Source organism: Buteo buteo, chromosome 9, assembly GCF_964188355.1.
Source record: "Buteo buteo chromosome 9, bButBut1.hap1.1, whole genome shotgun sequence".
NCBI classification, from domain to species: Eukaryota; Metazoa; Chordata; class Aves; order Accipitriformes; family Accipitridae; genus Buteo; species Buteo buteo.
Genome location: NC_134179.1, coordinates 28247980 through 28269478, shown reverse-complemented (window position 1 = coordinate 28269478; position 21499 = coordinate 28247980). Strand labels below are relative to the sequence as shown.

Here is a 21499-nt window from a genome sequence, read left to right as displayed (position 1 = left end):
TCTGCAAAGACTAGCTAGGCTCAACTCACCCATTAGAATAAAGACAAGCTATTTGTACGCGTTTAGGCATGTATCTTTTACTGACATTCAGAAAGAGCGAAGACAAGTAGCTGGTTATTTCATTGCCGTTTGCTGTCTAAACAGGTGAGGAAGTTCTTACATACACACTTACATACCAGTACTGCCTTTTAAAGCTGCTGTTTGATTTTTCAGATGTAATCACAAATTGATCTCTCACCTCTCTGGTGACTGTTCAAAATCTGTTTCTATCTCCATGAAACAAAAAGACATTGAAACCAACAGTTTTGTCTTTTACATGTAATTTTACAGTCCACTGTTTCCCAGTCATATAAAGAATTCTTACTCACATCCTGTGCCCAACTTTTGGTTCACATTAACGTGCTGCTATGCATTCTTTGGTGAGGTCCTCGTCACGGAATTTTTTCCTGGATCTTTCCAAGTCTTTGTGTCAGCAGCAAACTAACACCAATTCAGCTTTTAACCAAGATGCACAAAGTTGATAAAAAATTGTCACTTAGGTATCTGTAAGGCAAGTTGCATGTGAAATGAAGCACTAATGTATTTTCTTGAAAAGGCTTATTAAAATTTTGCAGGTATTCTTTCCAATGGCTAATGGTGTATTATTAAAGGGCTTATCAACTGGGGGAGTGTTTTAAGGACTTGAATTTTCATAGGTAGTTATCGGCATCTGTGTGCAATGTAGACAAGACACTAACAAACTAGGATGATAATGTTTTGTCTTCACTTTGTGGAGACTTCTGTCAATTAAAATGTTAAGAGGCAAGATTGGATGTAGTCATAGTTGTTTTCTCTGTTGCTGGTAAAAGCTGAAATCAAAGCTTCAGTCTGTGTTGGGATATTGGAGTCTTCCAGTTTAACACCTTAGATGTGTGCACTTCAAAAATTGCCTAGCCTCAAAAGGAGTCTACCATTCCTCACCATTGCTCCTTAAAACTAGAGAAAGAACCCTGAATCTTAATGCCTGTTTATGGTACCATAATCACATCTATTGTGGTCTGCAGAGCTATATTCAGCTAGAAGAGAGAACAAGAACAAGGAGACTGTGGTAGAGGGACTATTGCTACCTCTCACCTTACCATAAATCCTGCCCTACATATCCTATACATACTCCACAAACAAGATTCAGCCATTCTCAGCATATGTCCTGTTATTTTCCTCCTCTGTTTGGCCCTGTAGTACATTCTGGGCAGGATCTCACAAGTATGCAATGTTCTTTGAGCTTTCTCCTCCATTGATGCTGGTGGCTGACTAACTTTAACTGCAGCAAAGTTTCTGAAAAACCTCACTTCTTCTAATCATATGTGGCATGGAACGAATAAGTAAAGCCTATGTGAAGGACTTCCAGATAAGTCACACTGAACATCCATAACTGAGTCTTATATGCAATCAGGTGAAATTAGGTTGCTATTTTGTTTTGGGTTGGTTTTTTATTAATTTATCCTTTATGTTCAGAACATTTGATAAAATATGTAGATGCTAGCTTTATATCCTACACATTAAGGTGAGAAATATTCTCTAATGCAGTTAAACAATATTGTATTACTGGTTTATTTGAAGAAACTGTGAAGAAAAATTACAGCTAGGAAGTATTACAGCAAAGTCTATACAACCTTTTAACATTTACTGCTAGGACTTCAAAAGAAACTGAAAAGGAAACCTACTAGAATTCATAGCACAGGGTACAAAGCACTGGAAAATCATATGTTATTATACTTCATGACATCACCCAGTGAAGCAACAATAGCTGATTTTATTGTCACATTTTGTAGATAAACTGAAGCCCACAGAGTTTACTAATTTGCCTGTGATGACATGTTAAAGCTCAGGACATTCCAGAACAAGAAGACAGTCAAAACTCTTGACTGAACGAGACTCACTAAATAATCCTTTTGCCCTTGATAGAAGACAGTTGGCAGAAATTCTTCAAGATTTGAATACCTCCCTCCCTTATAGACATCTTTGAAAGGTCATACTTAAATATAGATGTACAAACTTCTGCATAAACACCACTCGCGTCTTCCTCTTGCTGATAAAGCTATGCCCATATGATAAGTCTACCATGGAAAAAAAAAATTTCAGTTACGGGCCCTGGCAACGAGCAGAAAAGTTACACTATAAATTTAAGTTTCAGTTTGGTTATTTACCAGATTAAATATGTATTTCTAATTGGCATCTGCTTCACGGAAGAAAGACTTCATCCAGCCTTGGTCTAATTTTCTATGCCTTGAACCTTCAATCTCATCTATGTCTGCATACAAAGTGAAGATAAGATGCTAGCAATATCAAACAATGATTATATGCATTCATATTACTAAGATGTAAATGGCAACACAAGGTGCAAGCTAGAGGCCTTAAAACTGGATAAAGAATGCACAGAAGTTCAAGCACTAATGAAGCTAAATCATCATTTGGAAGAGAGTAGAACAATAAAACTAGCATAATTTTCAAAGTAAAATTGTCAGAAGAAAATTTGGACTATGATTAATCAAGAATATAAGCACCTAAAATTCTTTTGCTGCCATGATTATTTACTACTAATTAAGTGGATAATTTTTTCACACTCCATTTGCAGTAACATCTTCTGTTTGAAGTGTTGTAAAGATGTTGTGTTTGTCCAACACAGAAACAAACACTTGTAAATTTCCCTTTTTGATGGTTCTACACTTTGATCAATTCAGTTCCTTTTATGACTTCAGGAAAACTGGCTTTTAGAGATTTATTCAGTTTTCTGAGAACTGGCCATATGAAACATTTGATGATCACTAACTTTGGCTCTTTACATTGTTGTCCCGTGTCACAGTTGAGGTGAGTTAAAAATAAAGCTGTGGAAAAGTCAGATTAAGGATGAGTATCGATACTGCTTCCTTTTGTTGCTGTGGTTCTTTATAAAATACTTGGACATACTTGGTGATTGGAAAAGGTCTGAAGCATGGGTTCACAGACCCACCAGAAAGTGAAGAGGGAGGGAAGGATGTTTATCATGGAAGTAGGTCTGATTGCTGCAAGCTTAAAGCTCAAATCAGATAAATCACTTAGGATGTACATTTTTCAAATGATAAGAACTTGGAAGTCGTTGTCATATGACTACAGATTAAAATGGCAGCTACTCTCAAAATTAGGTATATCTGGAAGTTATCTACTACATTTAACTGGCATTCTGCGGAAGCAGATACACAACCTTATCAGAGTGTAAAGAGCAAGGGTAGTGCTCCAGTGCTGGGATGAACCAAGTAGTAGTGCAGAGTAAAACCAGCTGACACTAAAACTGACTCTCTGACTCTAGAAGTTTGTTATTAGGGTTCACTCAAGCCTTTTCGATATTCTTCTAATAGATGACTTTACATCTTCACACTTTCATTTCAGACCAGTTTTTGTTAATTAAGTGAAAGACCTTCTTAGGTCACATAGCTGAAAGAGATACTACGGAATTATTCAGAAAAGATTAATTTCATGCTCTGGGATGGGAATGTGAAAAATGTACTCATAATAAAACATGCTTGGAAAATGTGCTTCTGAGAAAAAAAGTAAGCCATAAACCCTTACTGTCCCCACAGAAAAGCGTTAATTAATGAGATGACTGAAAATCATAAACATAAAACATAAATCTAAAAAAATATAAAACCCAAAGGAGTCTGTGAATTAACTTGACACATGTTCCACTTCACCACATGCATACAATACTTACTGTTGTATATCCCATGTCCTCCCTTCTTTTATACATAATCGTAAGTACATATACACACACTCTCTCGTACCTCAAAACTTTTGGGCTAGGGTTGGCATTGCCCTTCTTCCTGAAAGAAGGTGACGCGCTCCGCAGCTATGAAAGCTGGACCCCCTCAAGGGCTGCCGGGGCTCGGCAACCACAGGCTGCCTTCACAGGCAGGGAGAGGAAGGCACGCAGCCCAACCCTGCTCTCCTGCGCCAAGGCAGGTGCCTGGGAACCAAGCGGCAGGCTGCCTGCAGGCAGGGCTTGGCGGTGAGGCCTCACCGATCTGCCCACGACCGCCCTGTCTCCCCTGGGGGAGGAAGAGGGTGAGCTGCCCACAAGTACCCATCGGGCCGATCCCCTCGAGCACCCCTGCCAACCGGCGGCAACCGCAGCAACGAGACAAGGCCGCAACACACAAATGCTAATGGTACATAGGCTTAAGCGTTTACGTAACCACGTAAGTACAGTAATAAATACCGGCACACACAAAATTCAGGATCGCGAAGGCTGCCGGAACAACGTGTTCCTCTCCAAAGTGTGCACACAGACACCTAGCCCAGCTTTTGAGAAGGACCCTTCAGGCAGAAGGGCCCAGCTCAGGAAAACAGGCCCTTGATCCATGAGGATGCAGGACTGGCAAAACACTGACCATACTCCTCTGCAATCTCCTTCACTGCAACTCATTGATCCTTTACGAATTTTCAAACAAATAATGAACGTTGGAGAAAAAACTGTCCAGCACAGTGAGGCAATAATCCACAGACATGAAACGCATTCCTCATTTCTCTCTCCATTCAACTCCGCAGCTACATGAAGACAGTAGCACAGTAAACAAGCCTCCTCCTCCTCAACACACTTCAAGTCATTCTTCCCACACACAGCTGCCACTATCATGCATATTTCAAAGCCTCCATCTGGGCTCGACAACTGTACCTTCCTTTCTTCCAGCCAACAGAAATACACGTCCTACTCAAACAGGCATGGATGATATCGTGCTGTTTATTTCAGAACAGAAGCTGTTCCACAAGTAGGTCATGTGGGTGGAAGCCCCCATGCTAACCTACATGTTCACCATGCAGGTTAAAGCTACCCTACATTCACCTTTCCCTCTTTCCAGCTAGAAGCTGTTTCCAGGCAGCATGTGAGGATTCACGGTACTTGTCCAGGCTGCTGAATGCCTGGTTCTTCTGGAAAAACACCTACTGCTCACACAGGGATTAACTTCACAGTATACACCCAGCAGGTTAAACATTTCCCAGAGATTCTTCATTTATGCTGCATGTGCTACACAGTGCAGGTACACCTCCTTCTGTCCCGAAGTATGGCAATAATCCCCACGGCTCTTGCAGACTGAGGACGCCCTGAACTCAGCATACACAGCAGCCAGATCTCTGGTCTGGGGCCTCCTCTTTTTCTTCTGAAGGTCAACTCTCCCTGCTGCAGCTATCCCTCTTGATGCTCTGCTGCAGCAACCACCCACTCTGCACCCATGGGAGCAGCCTACATTCTACCATTTAAAATAGCTGTGTCTCTTCCCTTCTCCCTCATCAGCTTGGACTCAGCTCACCCTTCCCGTATCATCAAATGCACCTTCCTACTTCCGTCATGCAAACAAGCACTCTGCCTCTCCCCATCTCTTGCTCTGCAGCAGCTGGGAAGGCACGGGTTGAGGACAGCATCTGTTGCAACACTGGGAAGGGCTGAGGCCAAGATAGGATATGGATCTTATCTTGGGGAGCAGAAGAAGGTGGGGCGATAACAGGAGCCAGTGCAGAGTCAGGTTGCTCCTGCTCCACCAAGGGGTAGCACGTGGCTTCATTCACACCTGATGGCAATGTCCATACACTTCCCATCTCTTTGCAGATAGCAGTAGCAGTGAGTCGCTGCATGAGACGGGGCAGACTGGAGGTGATGTTTGATTATCTGGACAGTGCTGCCTGAATAGCCAGTCTCAACTCCAGCCCCACCCCACCCTACAAAAAAACCCAGAGGCTGAATAGGAGTAATCTATGGGCAGCCTCTGTCCCAAAGATCACCTCCTGGACCACCTGAGATTAATGACGTTTTAACTTATAGATTACACAACTAAGATAATTCCTTAAGGATTTTAATGACTGTATGTCCAACCAATTTCAGTGTTTTGCATGCTGGGCTCGCATTTGGTTTAAATCATGCCTCTCTGCAGAAGGATGTTGTGAGGCTTAGTTAACTAATATTTCCTAAGTGCTTTGAGATCTTTGTAATAAAAGGCACAAAGGCACTATAAAGCAATTTTACTCTTAGTAAGATACTTGCTACCAGGATTTATTAATTTTGTCCTGAAGAGAAGTCAGAAGATCTCCATCTACATGTGCATTGCTTTTTTCTTGAAGATGGAGAACGAAGGAGATGGTACAAAAATAAATCTCCATAAAGAGAACAGGCAAGATTGGCTGTTTGGAATAGGCACTCCTATCTATTGCTTTCTTTTGGGAATACCACAAAGGAGGAAAACTGCAAAGCAAACTCCAGTGGAAAGATACTTTCCGCCCAGAGTAATCATTCATTTTAGGTCATGTGGAAAGAGATGTGGCCTAGATCTTCTGCCACTCTGCAACCACTACCTGTCTTCCTACTTTAACAGCATTTCCGACAAATTGAGATATGGCCTTAATTTTCCTTAAGCTGATCATACAGGTTTTAAAATTTTTCTTTGATATTTGTCATAGTGCTTTGGAGGTCACCCAGGCATTTTATGCAGACTGCTGGTACACTTAATCATTTCAGTGGCTTCCTGCAGTAAATCAGGAGACATTATATTAATAAAAGATGGGGCTGTTCCAGGTCTGATTCATAATGCCGAATCCCCATCTACCTGGCTTAAAAAGAGTCCTTTAAAAAGGTCAGTTTACTCTATGGAATTCTGAGTATCAAGGATATGTCTTCTCTCACACAAGATATACACACTTGAGGCCAGCACCCTGAAAGGTACAGAAGACACTGGAATGATTCAGAACAAGGGCTCACGGCTGTCTGCACCACAACCTAGCCAAAGAGACCTTGTCTGAAAATACACCACTGAGATACAGGCACACCATGCAAATAAGAGTCTCATAAAACAGATTTACCTCCAACACTGCACTTCTTTGTCTGGTAAACACTGTTTAGTCACATTCATTGAGCACAAGACCCAAGACAGGCAAAATACCAGGTCTAAGATGGAAAGACTGGCCAAAAGCGGACTTTGCTTGTACCTTATTATGATTATATGGTTACTTCTTCAAAATACTTATTAATCCCTGCAATCAGGATGCACCTAATTTAAAAAAAAAAAAAAAAAAAAAAAAAAGAGTTTAAACAGTTGTTTTCTGAATTTGACTTACCACATCCCCTCCTGACTTTCACTTTTATATTTCAAATTCAAGTTTGCTTTCACTATCTCACACAGCGCAGGTACAATTCCTGTGAAATAAGGGTAACATTTATGAGTAAGTTGCACCTTTCAGTATTATGTTGCTCTCGTGACATTGGTGTTGCCCTTGCTAAAGGAAAATAAAACAAGTTTTCAATTAATACAGCTGGCAAAATATTTCTGAATAACAATTTTTCACTGCAATGGCTGATTCCTTTGTAATGTAATTTTGTCCAAGTATCTTAATAAAGACAATCAAATGTTTTGTTTTCACTTGTTCAGTCCAACTGCACTGAAACCATGAATTTGAAATACTTTTTCTAAATCCCCCCCCCAAGAAATTACGAGATTGACTTTCTCTTCCCATCTGGGTCAAATTCATAATTTCTAAGTTTACAATCACACCAGAAGAGACATTAAAAAAACCAAACAAACCAAAAAAACCTTCAATATTTTAGGGTCTTAACTTGCAAGGTGCTGAAAACTGTCATATTTCTAACTCACATGTAGTATGGTGTGGATGCTGAGTATCACCCAGAACTGGAAGTCTGACCTCAACTCCTGTGCAAACTAAGCAGAACAAATGTGGATAATATGGAGAGAATACCTTCCCATTAGCTGCCAGAAGTAATGCCACAGTACCTCTGTAGATCAAGACCTTTGCAAGATCCACAGACCTTATGTGACATTTTATCACGAGGCAGTTGTGAGCATTGGTTCCAATGACATGCCACACACATCAAACCCCGTGATAGGGCCCGACTCCTTGCAAGAATTGGCACTGAGACCAAAGTGCTCCCATCAGAACGCTGCACCCAGCCCACAGCCCACCCCTCTGCTGGGCACAGGAAGGCTAACCAGGCAGGCTACAGACTCCAGGTGGGTCCTGTGTTGAGCACTCCTTGTTCCAGCCATCACTTGACTATTTGCCTGACATACCTTAAAAGACAATCTTGAATCTAAACCACCTACTCCAGCCAGAGTTTCATTTGTATTGACTTACATTTTAGCAACCTGATTTTACACTTCCATTTCTGTACATGCCTATTAGGCATGTGTTCAGCCCTGCTACTGGTTGGACATGGGGGCATGGAGCCACGGCAGGCTCGTCTCTATCAGGCAACACCTAACAAGAATGAATATGCTTCCATGTAGGTTTGAGTATAAAGTTACCACTGTGAAATGCAGATTTCTCTCTTCCCCTACTTCTAAATTGCAACAGGTGTGTCTGCATGCACTCCCAATCCACCCACACAAAGAAAGAATAAGCACTTACATATGTTCACACGAAAAAGAAAGCAAGCTTCTTCTATTAATCACAGTAATAGCCAACAAGCTTAAGCAATGTTTAAAAATATTTTTGTTCATCTCACTGAATGCAGTAGATTTCAAACCTCACAATGATTATTACGAAGTAAGTTTTCCTATTAGGAAATACAAAATACAATTTAAATAAATTCACTACCTCATTTAAAATACATAAATTACAAAAAAAGAAAAGATGGAAAATGTCTAAGTAAATACTGATTGCTGATTCCCTACATTATTTTGATTTTTCAACTTAAATATCAATCTCTATCAAGGACTTGCTTCTGAATTGGAAAATTTATCATAAAAAATTGAATGGCAGACTACCAAAAAGTGACAAGATTTTAACACCGTAATAAACATTAGTATCATGATCCATTATGCTTAACACTTATGGGAGTTTTTTCCTGTAACCAGGATGCTTAAAAACTTGTTCAAAAACAGAAAGCAAAGCTAAGAGTCTTATGTAACAACATCATTTCAGAAGTGGTTTCTTAAAGGCTATGCACCAAAATCAATATTTTCTGATGGAAAATGACTGATTCTTCATTGTTTTGGGTCTACACAAGGTGCTTTAAAAAGACAAGAGAATGACACTGAGTAGGTCTGGTATTTGGGAAAGACAGAGTGAGGATGCAGAAGACAATACAAGTCAGTGAATGCACTGGGAGAAAAGACAGTATGTGTGAATGGTGGGAAAAGAGTATAAGGAGTCCTGTGGGAATAAGAAAAGCAGCACTAGATAGGAAAGCACAGGCTTCTGGAAGAGGACTGGGTGTGCAATTGGAACTGGGATACAGGGCTGAAAGATCAGGGAGACTGTGCTGGGTAAGAAGAGATTAGAAGGAATGGGGAAAGGGATATTGCACAGGTGGGCTCCTGTAAGAAAAAAAAGGGCAGAAAATACAGTGATAGCTAACAGTAACCTGTAACTGAGGAGCCTGACTGGGTGATAAGGGGCATGAATGGATCAGGGCAAAGTGGGAGCACTTTCACTCATAAAGCTAGCAGTAGATGAACAGAATCATCCCTTGCACCCTCAAAGACATTCATGTTTTGCTCATACGTTGTACGTTGAATTTTAAAATCAAAAAGTTCAGATCCCACTGGCTCAAATCCCCAAAGTAACAAGAGGTCCCTCCACCCTTTTCTAAAATACATACTCATAAAATACATCTCACAATTTTAACTCAGCCTTATAATTAATGGGGAACAAAACAGCTCTGAATTAATTTGGCAGTATCATTTTAGTAGCTTCTGCCCCAAACCATGAGAGAAAGAAAATAAAACTTAGCCTGAAATGCCATATGACTTAATAGCATAGAATATAATCTCTGGAAATTCAGAGGTGTTTAGCTTCTGAAATTATACTGGCATCGAGTCAAGGAGATTTGAATACTAATCTTCTATAATCATATGTTAGAATTAAAAACATCATTAGCTCTTAATAAATACAGGAATATCCCTTTCTAGCCATGGTAGGTCATGAGACAGCTGACCTGAAAGCTGTCTGCTCTCTCTTGTTAGCTAGAGTTCTTTGACACTCAAAAACTTAACAGCATATGGTACCTCGGACAACTGTAATCTTCTATCCATGGTTCATTAATTGGGTCACCTAAACTGACTTCAACAGTAGCAGGCCAATTTACTCTTAGATGTGCACAGCATATGGAGAGACTATAGAACAGAGTAGCTTTCATGAACAGTTTGATCTTTTCAAATGATGTGCAGCATAAGTAAACAACTATTATGTCAAACATACACAAAGATGCATATCCACTTCCAAACACTCCAAATCCCTTTAAGCCTCCTCAACGTCCACTTGAAAAGTACGGTGCTCTGCTGCAGGTCCACACACCAGAGATTTCCTTCACGACTCATTCCTTCTTAGGACTCACTTCCTAGGACCTACAGGAATGCAGATAATTGTGTCTAATGCACGCGCAAATTCACAGTTCTTGGAACACAGCTATAACAAGCAAACTCAGGTCAAGAAACTTTTCACAGCATTGAGTTCCAATTTGTTTGTAAGCTTAAGTGAACAGCAAATAGGGACCTCTGCATCTGTCAGTGCATATGGCTTCTAGCTAAGGACAAAGTTTGCAAGCACCCTCCGCTGAGCAGAAGTGTGCTAAGCCAAACAAGTTATGTGCAGGGAAGTGGTGCCATGCCACCAGTGTGTGGGGGCTGTGTGTGGGGAGACTGTGTGGGTGTGTGGGAGGAAGAACTGGGGAGACGACAAGGAAGGGGAGGAAGTCTGAAGGAGCTAACACATGCTGGTTTAGCCCAGAAACACCAGCCACTTATCTCCACCTCTTGTTTTCCCTCACTTCGTCCTCATTCCTGGCAGTCAAATATCTAAATACCAGTTTGTCACAACACAAGGCTGATCAGCATGGTGCACTCTCTCACCTACACACCCCAGGTACAAAGTGCTGTCATCTATTAGATCTTTTCTCTCCCACCTTCTCTACTTGTGTCCTTTACAAGAGCTGAGCGTGCGCAAGCACTGGCCATAAACAACTTGCATCTTCTCTAGGGTCAAGGCTCCTATGCATTGCCTCAGGATCACAGAGACATGCTCGCCTGAACATTAGCTGTATGAAATGCTTCCACCACTTCAGCCACAAGCCTGTTAAGCATCTCACAAACATCCCTTTTGCATTCATGCATTTTATCAATTTATATAGCAGCATTTAAAGTCAGCAGTTTCTTTTTCTTCCTTTTGCATCTGATCAAGTACATTTAGGAACATATGCCACCTGTGCTCTGCATGTGTAACTCCCACTTCTACTGAATTCTAGTAATACTAGCAATAATAATAAATAACAATTTGTTACTTATGTGCTGCCAGGACCAGAAGCCTTCAAGAAACCTGATAAAATATATGCAAATGGGGGGGAAGCAAGTAAATTTACCCTCAGGTACACAAAGAACTAGGTTTAAAAAAAAATACAAACAGCACTGCCCCAAACCAAAAATGAGCCAATCAATTCTGAACAGAGTAAAATTGAAATTCTCTGCTAAGTCCCTGCACAAACAACTCAAACAGTCTGAAGTGCCTAGCAGCATTTCTACAGGTAAGATTTAGCCTCTTAAATTGTTTCACTCAAACTAATTCACTGCAAAAACCCACCACCCTTTGTGGTTTGCTTTACAAGTTAGCAATTAGCAAAGGATTTGACATTCTGCTCTTCTGCACATTCTATGGTAGTTTATCTTTACCAGGACACCCAATATTCAGCTACTAAAAATTCAGCAGTACTAGTTTTGTTTTAAGCTATACTGTAGAGAGTCCTCAAGCACTTCGAAACAACTAACCTGACAGAGAACTGTGGCAAAAATACCTGAGCTATGTCAGTTGCACACAGATCTAAGTAGAAATTATTATATAATTGCACCCTTTGGCAACTATTTGTTTGGAAATCCTACTGTAAACAGAATGCTTGCAAGGGCAGTGGCAAGACAAGATGTTCAGGGAATGCACCTACAGGCATTCAAATGTTGCTTTCAAACTCTCCAGGGAAAATCGCATGGACTTACCTAAGTTGCCAGAAGGAGCCTTCATACAAATCAAAATCAGGTTCTGATTTTCTCCTAGCATTTCACATGAGCTTAACCTGTTTCCAAATCAACAGAATTCCAACAGGATCTCCAAATTTTGCAGTCTACTGCAAAAAAAACCAACAAGCAACGCCAACTATATGCCAAGAGAGTGTAAAATATCCTGAGGTAACCAGCAAAATGCTAATGAAAATCCTGTAAATGCTTAATCACAGTTCTAATTCAGAGTGGGACTTGTTTCTAAGTCTTATCAAAACATGCTTACAAATTTCAATTTACTTTAGTTTCTTCCTCTCCGAAAAGGCTGGACATTTTACTTCAGTTTCCAAATGATTTTGTTTTTTCTTCAGAGTTTGGTTAACTTTTCCATCCACTAAAGTTAAACATAGCTTTTTCGGTGGTAGCAAATTTAACAATGTTGAGTTGAAAAAATCTTGCATCATACATAGTAAGAGTAATAGAACAAAGGCCCTAAAGCTTTGAAGACTAATAGTAAATTCAGAGCTTTGGAAAATATGGTATGGGGAAAACGTACTTATTCAAATAAATGCAGGCAAATAAGGCAAAATTTGAAAAAGCTTTCATTAGAAGGAAGAAAGCTTTTCATAGCCACCCATTCAAAGAATGAACAAGGAGTTTGTGCTTCACTTTGGTCTTCAAAATAAGCCAAGGCATTGTCAATATTGTTTCTACCTCATATGCCATATATATACCTGGACATGCAAGGTAAGAACACCAGGCCTCAGATTCAGATACTTAAAAGAAAAAAACCTACATTGAGAGGAATTTGATATTCTTCATGTGCGTATTGTGGGCAGTAACATCACTTTTGTTTCAAATATAGAAATGTCCAATGTGAACTTATTACCTACCAATATTTGTTTCACTCTTAAATTCTGCAGAAAGCATACAAACCTGTCACTGGTGTTGATATTTTTAACAAGCCTGTCACTGGTGTCGACCTTTTTAACATTTACTAACTGGAGTTGCATTAGCAATTAAAACTCCAAATGACAAGGAATTCTCCACCCATGCTGAGCTCCTCCCAACGTCAGAGTCTATATTAAAGTAGCGCAATTAGAAAAATGTTTTCTAAATTAACTACATTAGGATAGGCAGGCACTGACAACTTCAATTATTAGATATGGAAAGCTGCAGCACAGAAAAGACTGCATGTAATGGAAGGAATCTGATATATTTTTCTTTTATTGTTTTCTTCAGGTAAATACACACTCAGCATAATCCCTTGTAATGAATCTACATTATATCATGTTTAATACACTGCAGAATTGCCTATTTTTTTCAACTTTGTTTTATTACATTTTATTGTGGCTTTACTTTGTTCAAATCTGCAAAATTACTTCTGTGGAATGTCAGGGGTTTGTAATTTCATAGTGGGGTTTTTTTCTATTTATTGGCTTAACCAACTTCATTATTTTGTTGCACAGTGGCATACTGGCACATTTGAAACTTCCAACACACCAATAATAAAAGATTTTTATCATGTGAGTGTTTCCCCATTTTCAGATAGAGTGATCAAGTTTCTTTCTTTCTTTTTTTTTTTTCAGCCTAAGGACAAAACAACTAACTACCCACATGGAGTTCTACCCTACAAGTCTTTGTACATCCTCAGGTTGATGTAACTGATTCAAGTGGAATTTGATTTTTATAAAAAATATTTTTAATTTAAAACACTAAGTTTGCAATTTTCTATATTAGTTAAGAATATTATTTGATAGGTTATATAGATCTTTACAACAACTTAAGAAGGTCCATCTCTCAAAATTTATTTGTTGTATAAGCCTACATGGCCTCATTAAGATAACACAAATATAAGGTCAGAAATACATCGATTAAATATTTTATTATATACTTACATTCACAACAAATTAGGACAGCTCAGAAGCCCAACTTTGACTTCTGCATAGAACACTAACACAGAACACTAGATGTGTTGTCCTTGTTTAAACTAATTGTTTAAAATATTTACAACTTTGCTATATGGAGGCATATAAGACTATCTGAGTTATCCTTACCACTGTAATAAAATTGTAAAGAAAATCATTCAACTGTAATACAACATAAATGGCATTTTTTTCAAAGGGGAACAGAAAGACTACTAAACCAACTTCTTGAAGTTATCATCCTTTGAAACTGTTCTAGCAAAACTCTACAGACTTTACACTGGTTCAAAACACAGCACTGCTACCTATCACTTACATACTCTGAGTTATAAAAAAGTATTACTGACATTAGTTAAATCTATCATCGTAGTAAGTGATTGCAATTTGTCCTCTCTTCCACTTTCCTCTTTTCCCCTGCCAACCCTACTGCCAACACAAATATTTCAAGACAGCCGTAACTTTCCTAATAATTCCCAAATTAAATGTTCAACACATTTAAGTCCAATTGTAAAATAAAGACATGCTAATGCAATGTGAAAATGGAACTCTTCAATGTCGTGCTCAAATTCCACTCAATTTGTAATATCGCTACCAAAAGCAAATGGAAAACATGGGTCTATGAATAAGAAATGGTGATACTATTGCATTTTTATTACAGCATTGACGGCAAGATACATAACTGTTTCTCTGACATGTTTACAGCCTGAAAGGGAAAAAGCAAGCTCTAAAACACACACTTATTAAAAGGCTCCCTTACGTATATCATTGCCTTTTCTCTCAAATACATTAAGCACCATTAAGAAACCTCACCTTGTTATTCCTCAAAAAGCAATCCCTTTCTTTCTCTGTAAACTGATAAACACTCCATTGACTGTATTCTCTGTTATAGTAAGAACACTGAGATATTTAGACATGGTGATGAATTACCTCTGGGAATAATACATAATAATATTTTATACTTCTGTAATCTTTTCACCCAAAAGCCATAAAACACTTGAATACCAGGGTAACTTTATGGATGATGAAAGAGGAAAGCAGAAGGTGAAATTCATTTTAGTAAAGGAAATCCTGGAAAAGAGTCATAGTTATATTCCATAGAGTGTGGAATGTGTTTTTACTTCTGTCCTCTGTGCTCTGGTAATTTTAAACCATACAGTTAGCAATGAAACTTGTTCAACTTCAGATACCCCACCAACAGCAGTTTATTGTTCCTTAATTCTGAATCTTCTGGCCTCTGACATTTTCTGGTAATTTTATTTCCTATCAGCATGACTAAACCCAAATTGGGCACAAATCACCTATAATTTTTAGCCATGCTTTGTTAAGCTGCTATCTTTTTTTTGTTGTCTAGTAACCATATCTCATATAACTTAATAAGTAATTAAATACACTAAATAAGTAAATGATAAATCTATCAACTCTGTTTTCTTGTCCTACAGTTAACATGACCCTCTGAAATTTTCCGAAGACAAGAAATGAACTAAGTTCTGATGACTTACTCAAATTTAATCAAACTAAATCTGAACGTATTTTCTGTAAAACAAATACAACATGTACTAGCAAAAAATGTGCTGGGAACAGAGCTTGTACCTGTTTTTTGTAGAATAAAATCTGCCAGACAACATATAAAAGTTCGCACACAGACATCCTGCTATTTCTTTCAAGACAATAATAAAAGTATAAGGCCAGGCAAATTTATATAAGAGCAAAATCAATTCCTCTCTAGCTTTGGCTGCCCTGAATCAAGCTGTATGAATACCCACATTAACATTCTGTTATTCAAAATAGGACCATTAATCATAAACATAAAACATAACACTTGAGACTGCTTCAAAAAATCTAGCCTTGCTTTTTGTCTCTGTAAGTACCCTGTTCAGCATATCAGAGAGACCTTAAGATTAAGAAAAAACCCAAACAGTATTTTGTTAATGCATGCCTATGTGTGTGCAATAGTATCTTGGTTTACTGTAGCTTCTTTGAGGAATAAGGTTTTCACAGAAACTGCACAAAGAAAACTAGAAGCTATTTAGACCACCGCACCCCTTACTAAGGAGATACATACTTATTTTAACTCTAAGCTACTTTTCTGCTAATTATCACACACACCCAAACACAAAAAGTAGAACTGGTCTTCTTCCGGCACCCACAGGGTCCACTTTATTCCAAAATACAAATTCTATTTATTTTTGCCTCCTCTCAACAACACTAAGAGAGCCAAGAGAAACTGAAGAACAAAACTTAACCCCTGCAACAGCAAAGATCCTGCCATTTTAGACAAGTTGGTGCAACAGATTCGTATTTATAAAGGCAGGTGTGTGATTCCATTGTATGCAAGATGACCTAGTTATCTTTAATTCAAGTACTATTTTCTTTAATTCAGCTACTTCAAGTACTTACAGAACTGAACAAAGAGGGGTACAAGTAGGGAAAATCTGAGAGACTTACATAGCTGACAAACTTGTTGCAAAGTATCATTTTATACTGGCATCATTTTCGCCCTAAGTTAACTTTCAACTATGAGGCTCAACAACAAATTTATGGGTTGTGGTGCAGGACAGGGCAGTCCTGCAGCAGTCCACTACTAAAGCACAAAATGGTGAATCTGAGTCTAACGAAGGCAGCTATACAAGAAATTTTAGGCACACCTCTTGAAATATCCCATCTGAATCCAGTTCTTTGCTGTTTTCACAGAAACTAACTTTGGGTCTTGGTTTGTGTTGTGAGGCTAAATGAAAGCAATGTGTTGTAGTTTTGAACTAGCCTGAATGTTCAGTTCAATAATTTGATCTGCTGGGCCCACTGACTGGTCTTGGCAGCAACTCTTTACCTCTTCGTACCTCAGTTTCCCACTCTATAAATGACGAAAAGGATACTGCTCTCTTTTCTGAAGTGTTTTGGAATCCACAGGTATCCACAGGCAGATATCTTTACCATCTTTTGGATAAGCAGGGTAAGTATCTACCATCTCTACATACCTGGGAGAAAGTCTGAAGCGGAGAAACAATTGTTAGTAGCAACAGTGAGGAACATCACCAGTGTAATGGCAAAACAAAATGCCAGTACATTTGCTTCCCAAACCAGAAGAATATTCCATTGACATGGGTGTTTCATGGAATGTTGCCACCACATTCGCAACTGCAAAAAAACTGAGTCAGTCATCAGAATGACAGCAGTTAAAGGAAGTCATCAGTTGTGCTTGTTTTCTTTCTTAATTCAAGGACAGGAGAGATTAAGCACAAATATTGGCATCCAAGAAAATCTTAGGTATGAACATTCAAAATATTATGGATGGACAGGGACATTATAGTTTTAAGCTTTGTATTAAACAACTTCCTCATAATGCTCAGCTTCTGTAAACAGTGTAAGAGCTGCAAGTCTACTATTCAGATTAATGCATACATTTAGAATACTTTACTGTGTCTTGTGTTTTAGAGTCCAAACTATTAGTTTTTCATAATTCAATTCAAAATTATATTACCTGCAGATAACTGTAAATCATTTCAGACAGCACCTTTGGAAAGCCAGCTACCTAAATCTCCAAGACATTTATTGATGCTAAGACTGGAAAGGAATGTCCCTTTACAAATGGACAGATTAAAAAAAAATCCATATTACTTTTCAGATTCAAGTCACAAACTCACTTTTCTCAAAAATCGCTAGCAGTTTTTGGAAACAGAAAGAACTTCTACGTGCTTCTGTGATGTCGAAGATGAAATCTCTGCTTGTGGAGGTACAATCTGTAGCAAGAACACACGTCTGCCAAGACTCTGGCATTGATGATATTTTGTCTAGACAGCCCTTGAATGTGACTGACACAGGAACAATGCACATGGTTGAGGAAAGTGAAACTTATGGAAGAGCTTTTCAAGACTTAGTCAACATACAGTATTTTGGAAATTTGCTTAATAACCTCCAACCACGCCTCCTGGTATCCTCTTCAGGAATCTAACAGGTTTTGTTTCTTCAAGTCTCCCAGTTGTCCCAGGAGACAGAAAGATAGATTTGCTTAGATAAGATGCCACCAGGGCCTTTTGGACGTAAGTAAATATTGTTGACAAGTGGAGAGGTTTATGTGCTGGCTAGTCACTGAGAAAGGCATTCAAGTCGTTGGATGCGTTATTTGGAAGGACTGAAGATTGTAAGGAATTGCTAACCTTTTCTCAGCTATCGGACTTGACTATGAGAAACACATGACAACTATTAGCTAAAGGACAGAAATGACTAGCTGCAGTTGATAACTGTTTTAGACATTTTAGAAAGCACTACATATTTACCTTGACCCTTTGGGCCACGACAGAAGTAGCCTGAACCATGCGCATGCTTTGATGCGAAAGTCCACATGAACTTGCCACAGACAGCAGACAATAGATTTTGGGAAACGATGAATATCATGTACTGCCAAATGTTATTTTCACTGTATGACAGCCTTAGTTCACTTAATCCTCAAGCAACTGTCAGGGCTAGGAGAACAGAGGAAAAGGTGAAGGAGACTCAAAGACAAGATTATTGGCTTTTAGCTTTAGTTGGTTCACTTCCAATTCAACTGCCACTAAAGTCAACAGCTCCCTCCTAACTTACTGGGACTTGACACTAACTTCTACCAATTAATATTACTGACAGTACTGTTCAGCAGCCCAAAAGGAAAAAAAAATTTAGATTCTAGTTTGCCTTCCTTAAGGCCATCAGGCCTTAAGATGCCCTTCTACAATCACAGTAAAAGCACTAGCTATGGGTATGGATCCTCAGAGATCCAGCAAATTTTTGGCACTCAGCACAAAAATTACCCTGGCTAAATGCAAAATAAGGTAGGTGCTTCTTCCCTCCAAATAAAATATGGACCTCAGTGAACCTCAGCTTAATCCTGATCCAGAAATTTGCACACTTGACCTGCCAGGTTAATAGTGTTTGAGTTTGGTCTCCAAACTCACAAACTCAACGTACTGACTAGGTATGAAGTGTGTAGGCAATAGTAGCAATACTTGTGAACCTACAATGAGGTTCTGAGAGAGGTTTTATCACTGGGAAGCACTGAAATACTTGCGTTTTGGGACTTTTCTGTAACTCTGTAGGAACCGCAAAATTTCTCACCTATTTACACTGTGGATTCAAAGAAAAAAAACTATTTTGCTCTAGCTACTAGGTGTAAATTGGCTATCATATTTCTAACCCAGAAACCCAAGTTTCTCCTCCCATCCCCTCTCTTCCTCCTGCCCCCTCTCCTTCCACCTGCACTAGGGGAACACTGTTGTGGAGGCAGCAAGGCTAGGAATTTGGAAGCTCAGGGCAAAAATAGCCCCTGGCCAGCACCTGGTGTTTTCCAGCAGGCCAGCATGCTCGTGACTGTTCCAGATCTGGACCCTCATGAAGAAAAGTGAAATGAAAACATCTTTTGTTTCGTAGGCTTGTTGGATTTGCAACCAAAACTAACTGGCTCCGGCAGGTTGCGTTGCCCAACATTTTTTGTGTCACTCTCACGCACTTGCACCTGTCGGGGATGGACTCCTCGGGTAGGCCAGAAGGAGCAAGACATGTTTCCTATTTTGACAGCACACGGGAGCCGAAGGCTGGGACCAGCGGGTTCTGGTGTTTACTGTCAGCCATTAAGAAAGGCGAAACACAGCATCGGCACCGCGGTGACAGGGCGTCAGGCGCACCTTCCCCACGGCCGCTCCCAGGCAGCAGCCCCTCGGCTTTGTCCGTCTCCTCCTCCGCTCCAACCACCCGGCTCCGCTGCCGCGGGGTCTCCTCTCACGGCCGGCCCCGGAGTCACAACATGTCTCCGTCCCCGCTTTAAGGTCACCTCATGGCGCTGCCGTCGAGCAGGGCCGCCGCCTCCGGGGGCTCCCGCGCGGGGCCGCGGCCGTTAAACGGGCAGCCGGAGGGAGGGGGCAGGGCCACGGGCGCCGGGGGCACTTACCAGGTCTATGAAGGTCAGAAATTTCCAGCTGCCTCCATAGGTCTGATGCGCGGGCATGTCAATGGCCTTGTAATTGCACAGGATGGAGCAATAGGACAGGAGGATGGCGGCGCGCAGCACCTGGCAGGGCACCAGCGCCATGTTGCGCGCTGCGCCGGGGCGGCCTCGGCGGCGGCGGCGGGCTGCGAGCCAGCTCGGGGTGCACTTCCGCGTGCGTGTGTGTGTGGTGTGCGTGTGCGCGCCCGTGCCCGTGCGGGCGGGACTCCCAGCGCCCCCGCGCCGCCGTCGGCCCCGGCCGGGGCGGAGCGCAGCGGAGCGGAAGGGCCGCGCGGCGCGGCGGCGGCGGCCGGCAGCGGCGCGGGGCAGGCGGCGGCGGAGGGGGGGTGGGCGGCGGCGGCGGTGCCGGCGCTGCTGGCAGCAGCCCGGCTGGCGGGCTCGGCGCCCTCCCGAGCCGCGGGTCCCCGGCCGGGAAGAGGCCGGGCCGTTCCCGGGGGAGCGGAGGGGCATGCCCGCCGCCTCCCATCGCTCCTCTCGCCGCGCCGCTCCGGCGGCGGTAGGTGCCCGGGGGCTGGCAGGTGCGGGGCCGGGGCCGCGGCGGCAGCGGCGCGGCCCTGCCCGGGGGACCCGCGTCCCTCAGGCGCACCGCCCCCGGGAGGGCAGGAGCGTGAACGCGGGCGGTAAGGCAGTTGCAGAGCCCGGTTGCCCGCATTTTCAAGCGAAAAATACAGTGCAGCAGCAGTTACGGTTTTGAATCGGCGCATCGCGAAACGCTGTGGCGCCTATCTGGCCCCGCCGCGGCGGGCGGGCGGGCGGCGGGGCTCAGGGCCCGGGCGCCGTTGCGGCGACCGTTGGAGCAGGTGCCCCGGCCCCGCGGCGCGGCGGGGGCCCTCGGGCGGGCGCGGTAGAGGGGCCGGCGGGCTGAGCGGGGGCTCCGGCCCTACGCCGTGTGGCGTGCTCCGCTCCGTGCAGCTGCTCCGCCGGGGAGAGCACCTGTCCTTCGGCGTGTGTTTCTGAGGCACGGTCGAGTCCTCAGTGTTTGCGTTCGTGGCGCGCACACGCACAATCGCTAGAAGTGCCGCTTTCCAATTCCCGCGACCGCTGCCAGACGGGGACCTCGTTATCCGTGGGTTAAAGCTTGGGGTGGAGTACCGGCACCATAAGGAATGGCCGTTTCCATCAGCAGGGGTTTGGTCACCAAAGGGATTCTTGACGCTAGGAGCCATGGGGGGGTCTTGTGCTTGGACTTCTGCACCCTGAACAGGAACGGGTCTTGTGCTCGAATGCAGGGCAAATCTTAAATTGCTCCGCCATCTGGAAAAGTTACTTTAAAGGGAGTGATGTCTGGCCTTGGATAGACAAACCACTTCTGTAAACACCATCTCCGTACATCTGTCTTCTGAAATAAATATTGGAACAATAAGGTGCTTCATCATAGTTAAGCTACTAGAAAGCAAAAAGCATCCGTGACTGTGCAGTGCGTTCCCTGCTTTTATTCCATTACAGAGAGTCAAAGCCTTTTCATCTGGTCTCCGCTGTGCTCAAGTTCTGCAAAAATGAAGGGCTTTTAGGAGAACACATGCTAGCAGCTATCCTAGATGAAATTAGCACAGTTTAAGATCTCTGCTTATGCAGAGGAATTGTATGTCAGGCATGGACAAAGA

The 21499-nt window shown here is 41.7% G+C and overlaps 1 protein-coding gene across 3 annotated transcripts in view; it reads right to left on the bottom strand.

Moving 5' to 3' along the window:
• AIG1 (androgen induced 1) overlaps positions 1 to 20183 on the bottom strand; it is a 124754-nt gene extending 104571 nt beyond the window's left edge. For 2 of the 3 annotated variants that reach the window (XR_012651655.1, XR_012651656.1), the window contains exons 1-2: positions 19839 to 20183; positions 7117 to 7195 (exon numbers count right to left, since the gene is read on the bottom strand). Coding sequence is in view for 1 of the 3 variants with exons in the window: in XM_075035885.1 (XP_074891986.1) it covers positions 19839 to 19979 (141 nt within the window). In the remaining 2 variants the exon portion in view is untranslated. The remainder of the gene's footprint in view (positions 1 to 7116; positions 7196 to 19838) is intronic. The other variant, XM_075035885.1, reaches the window with a different exon arrangement.
• Positions 20184 to 21499: the final 1316 nt, after the last annotated feature.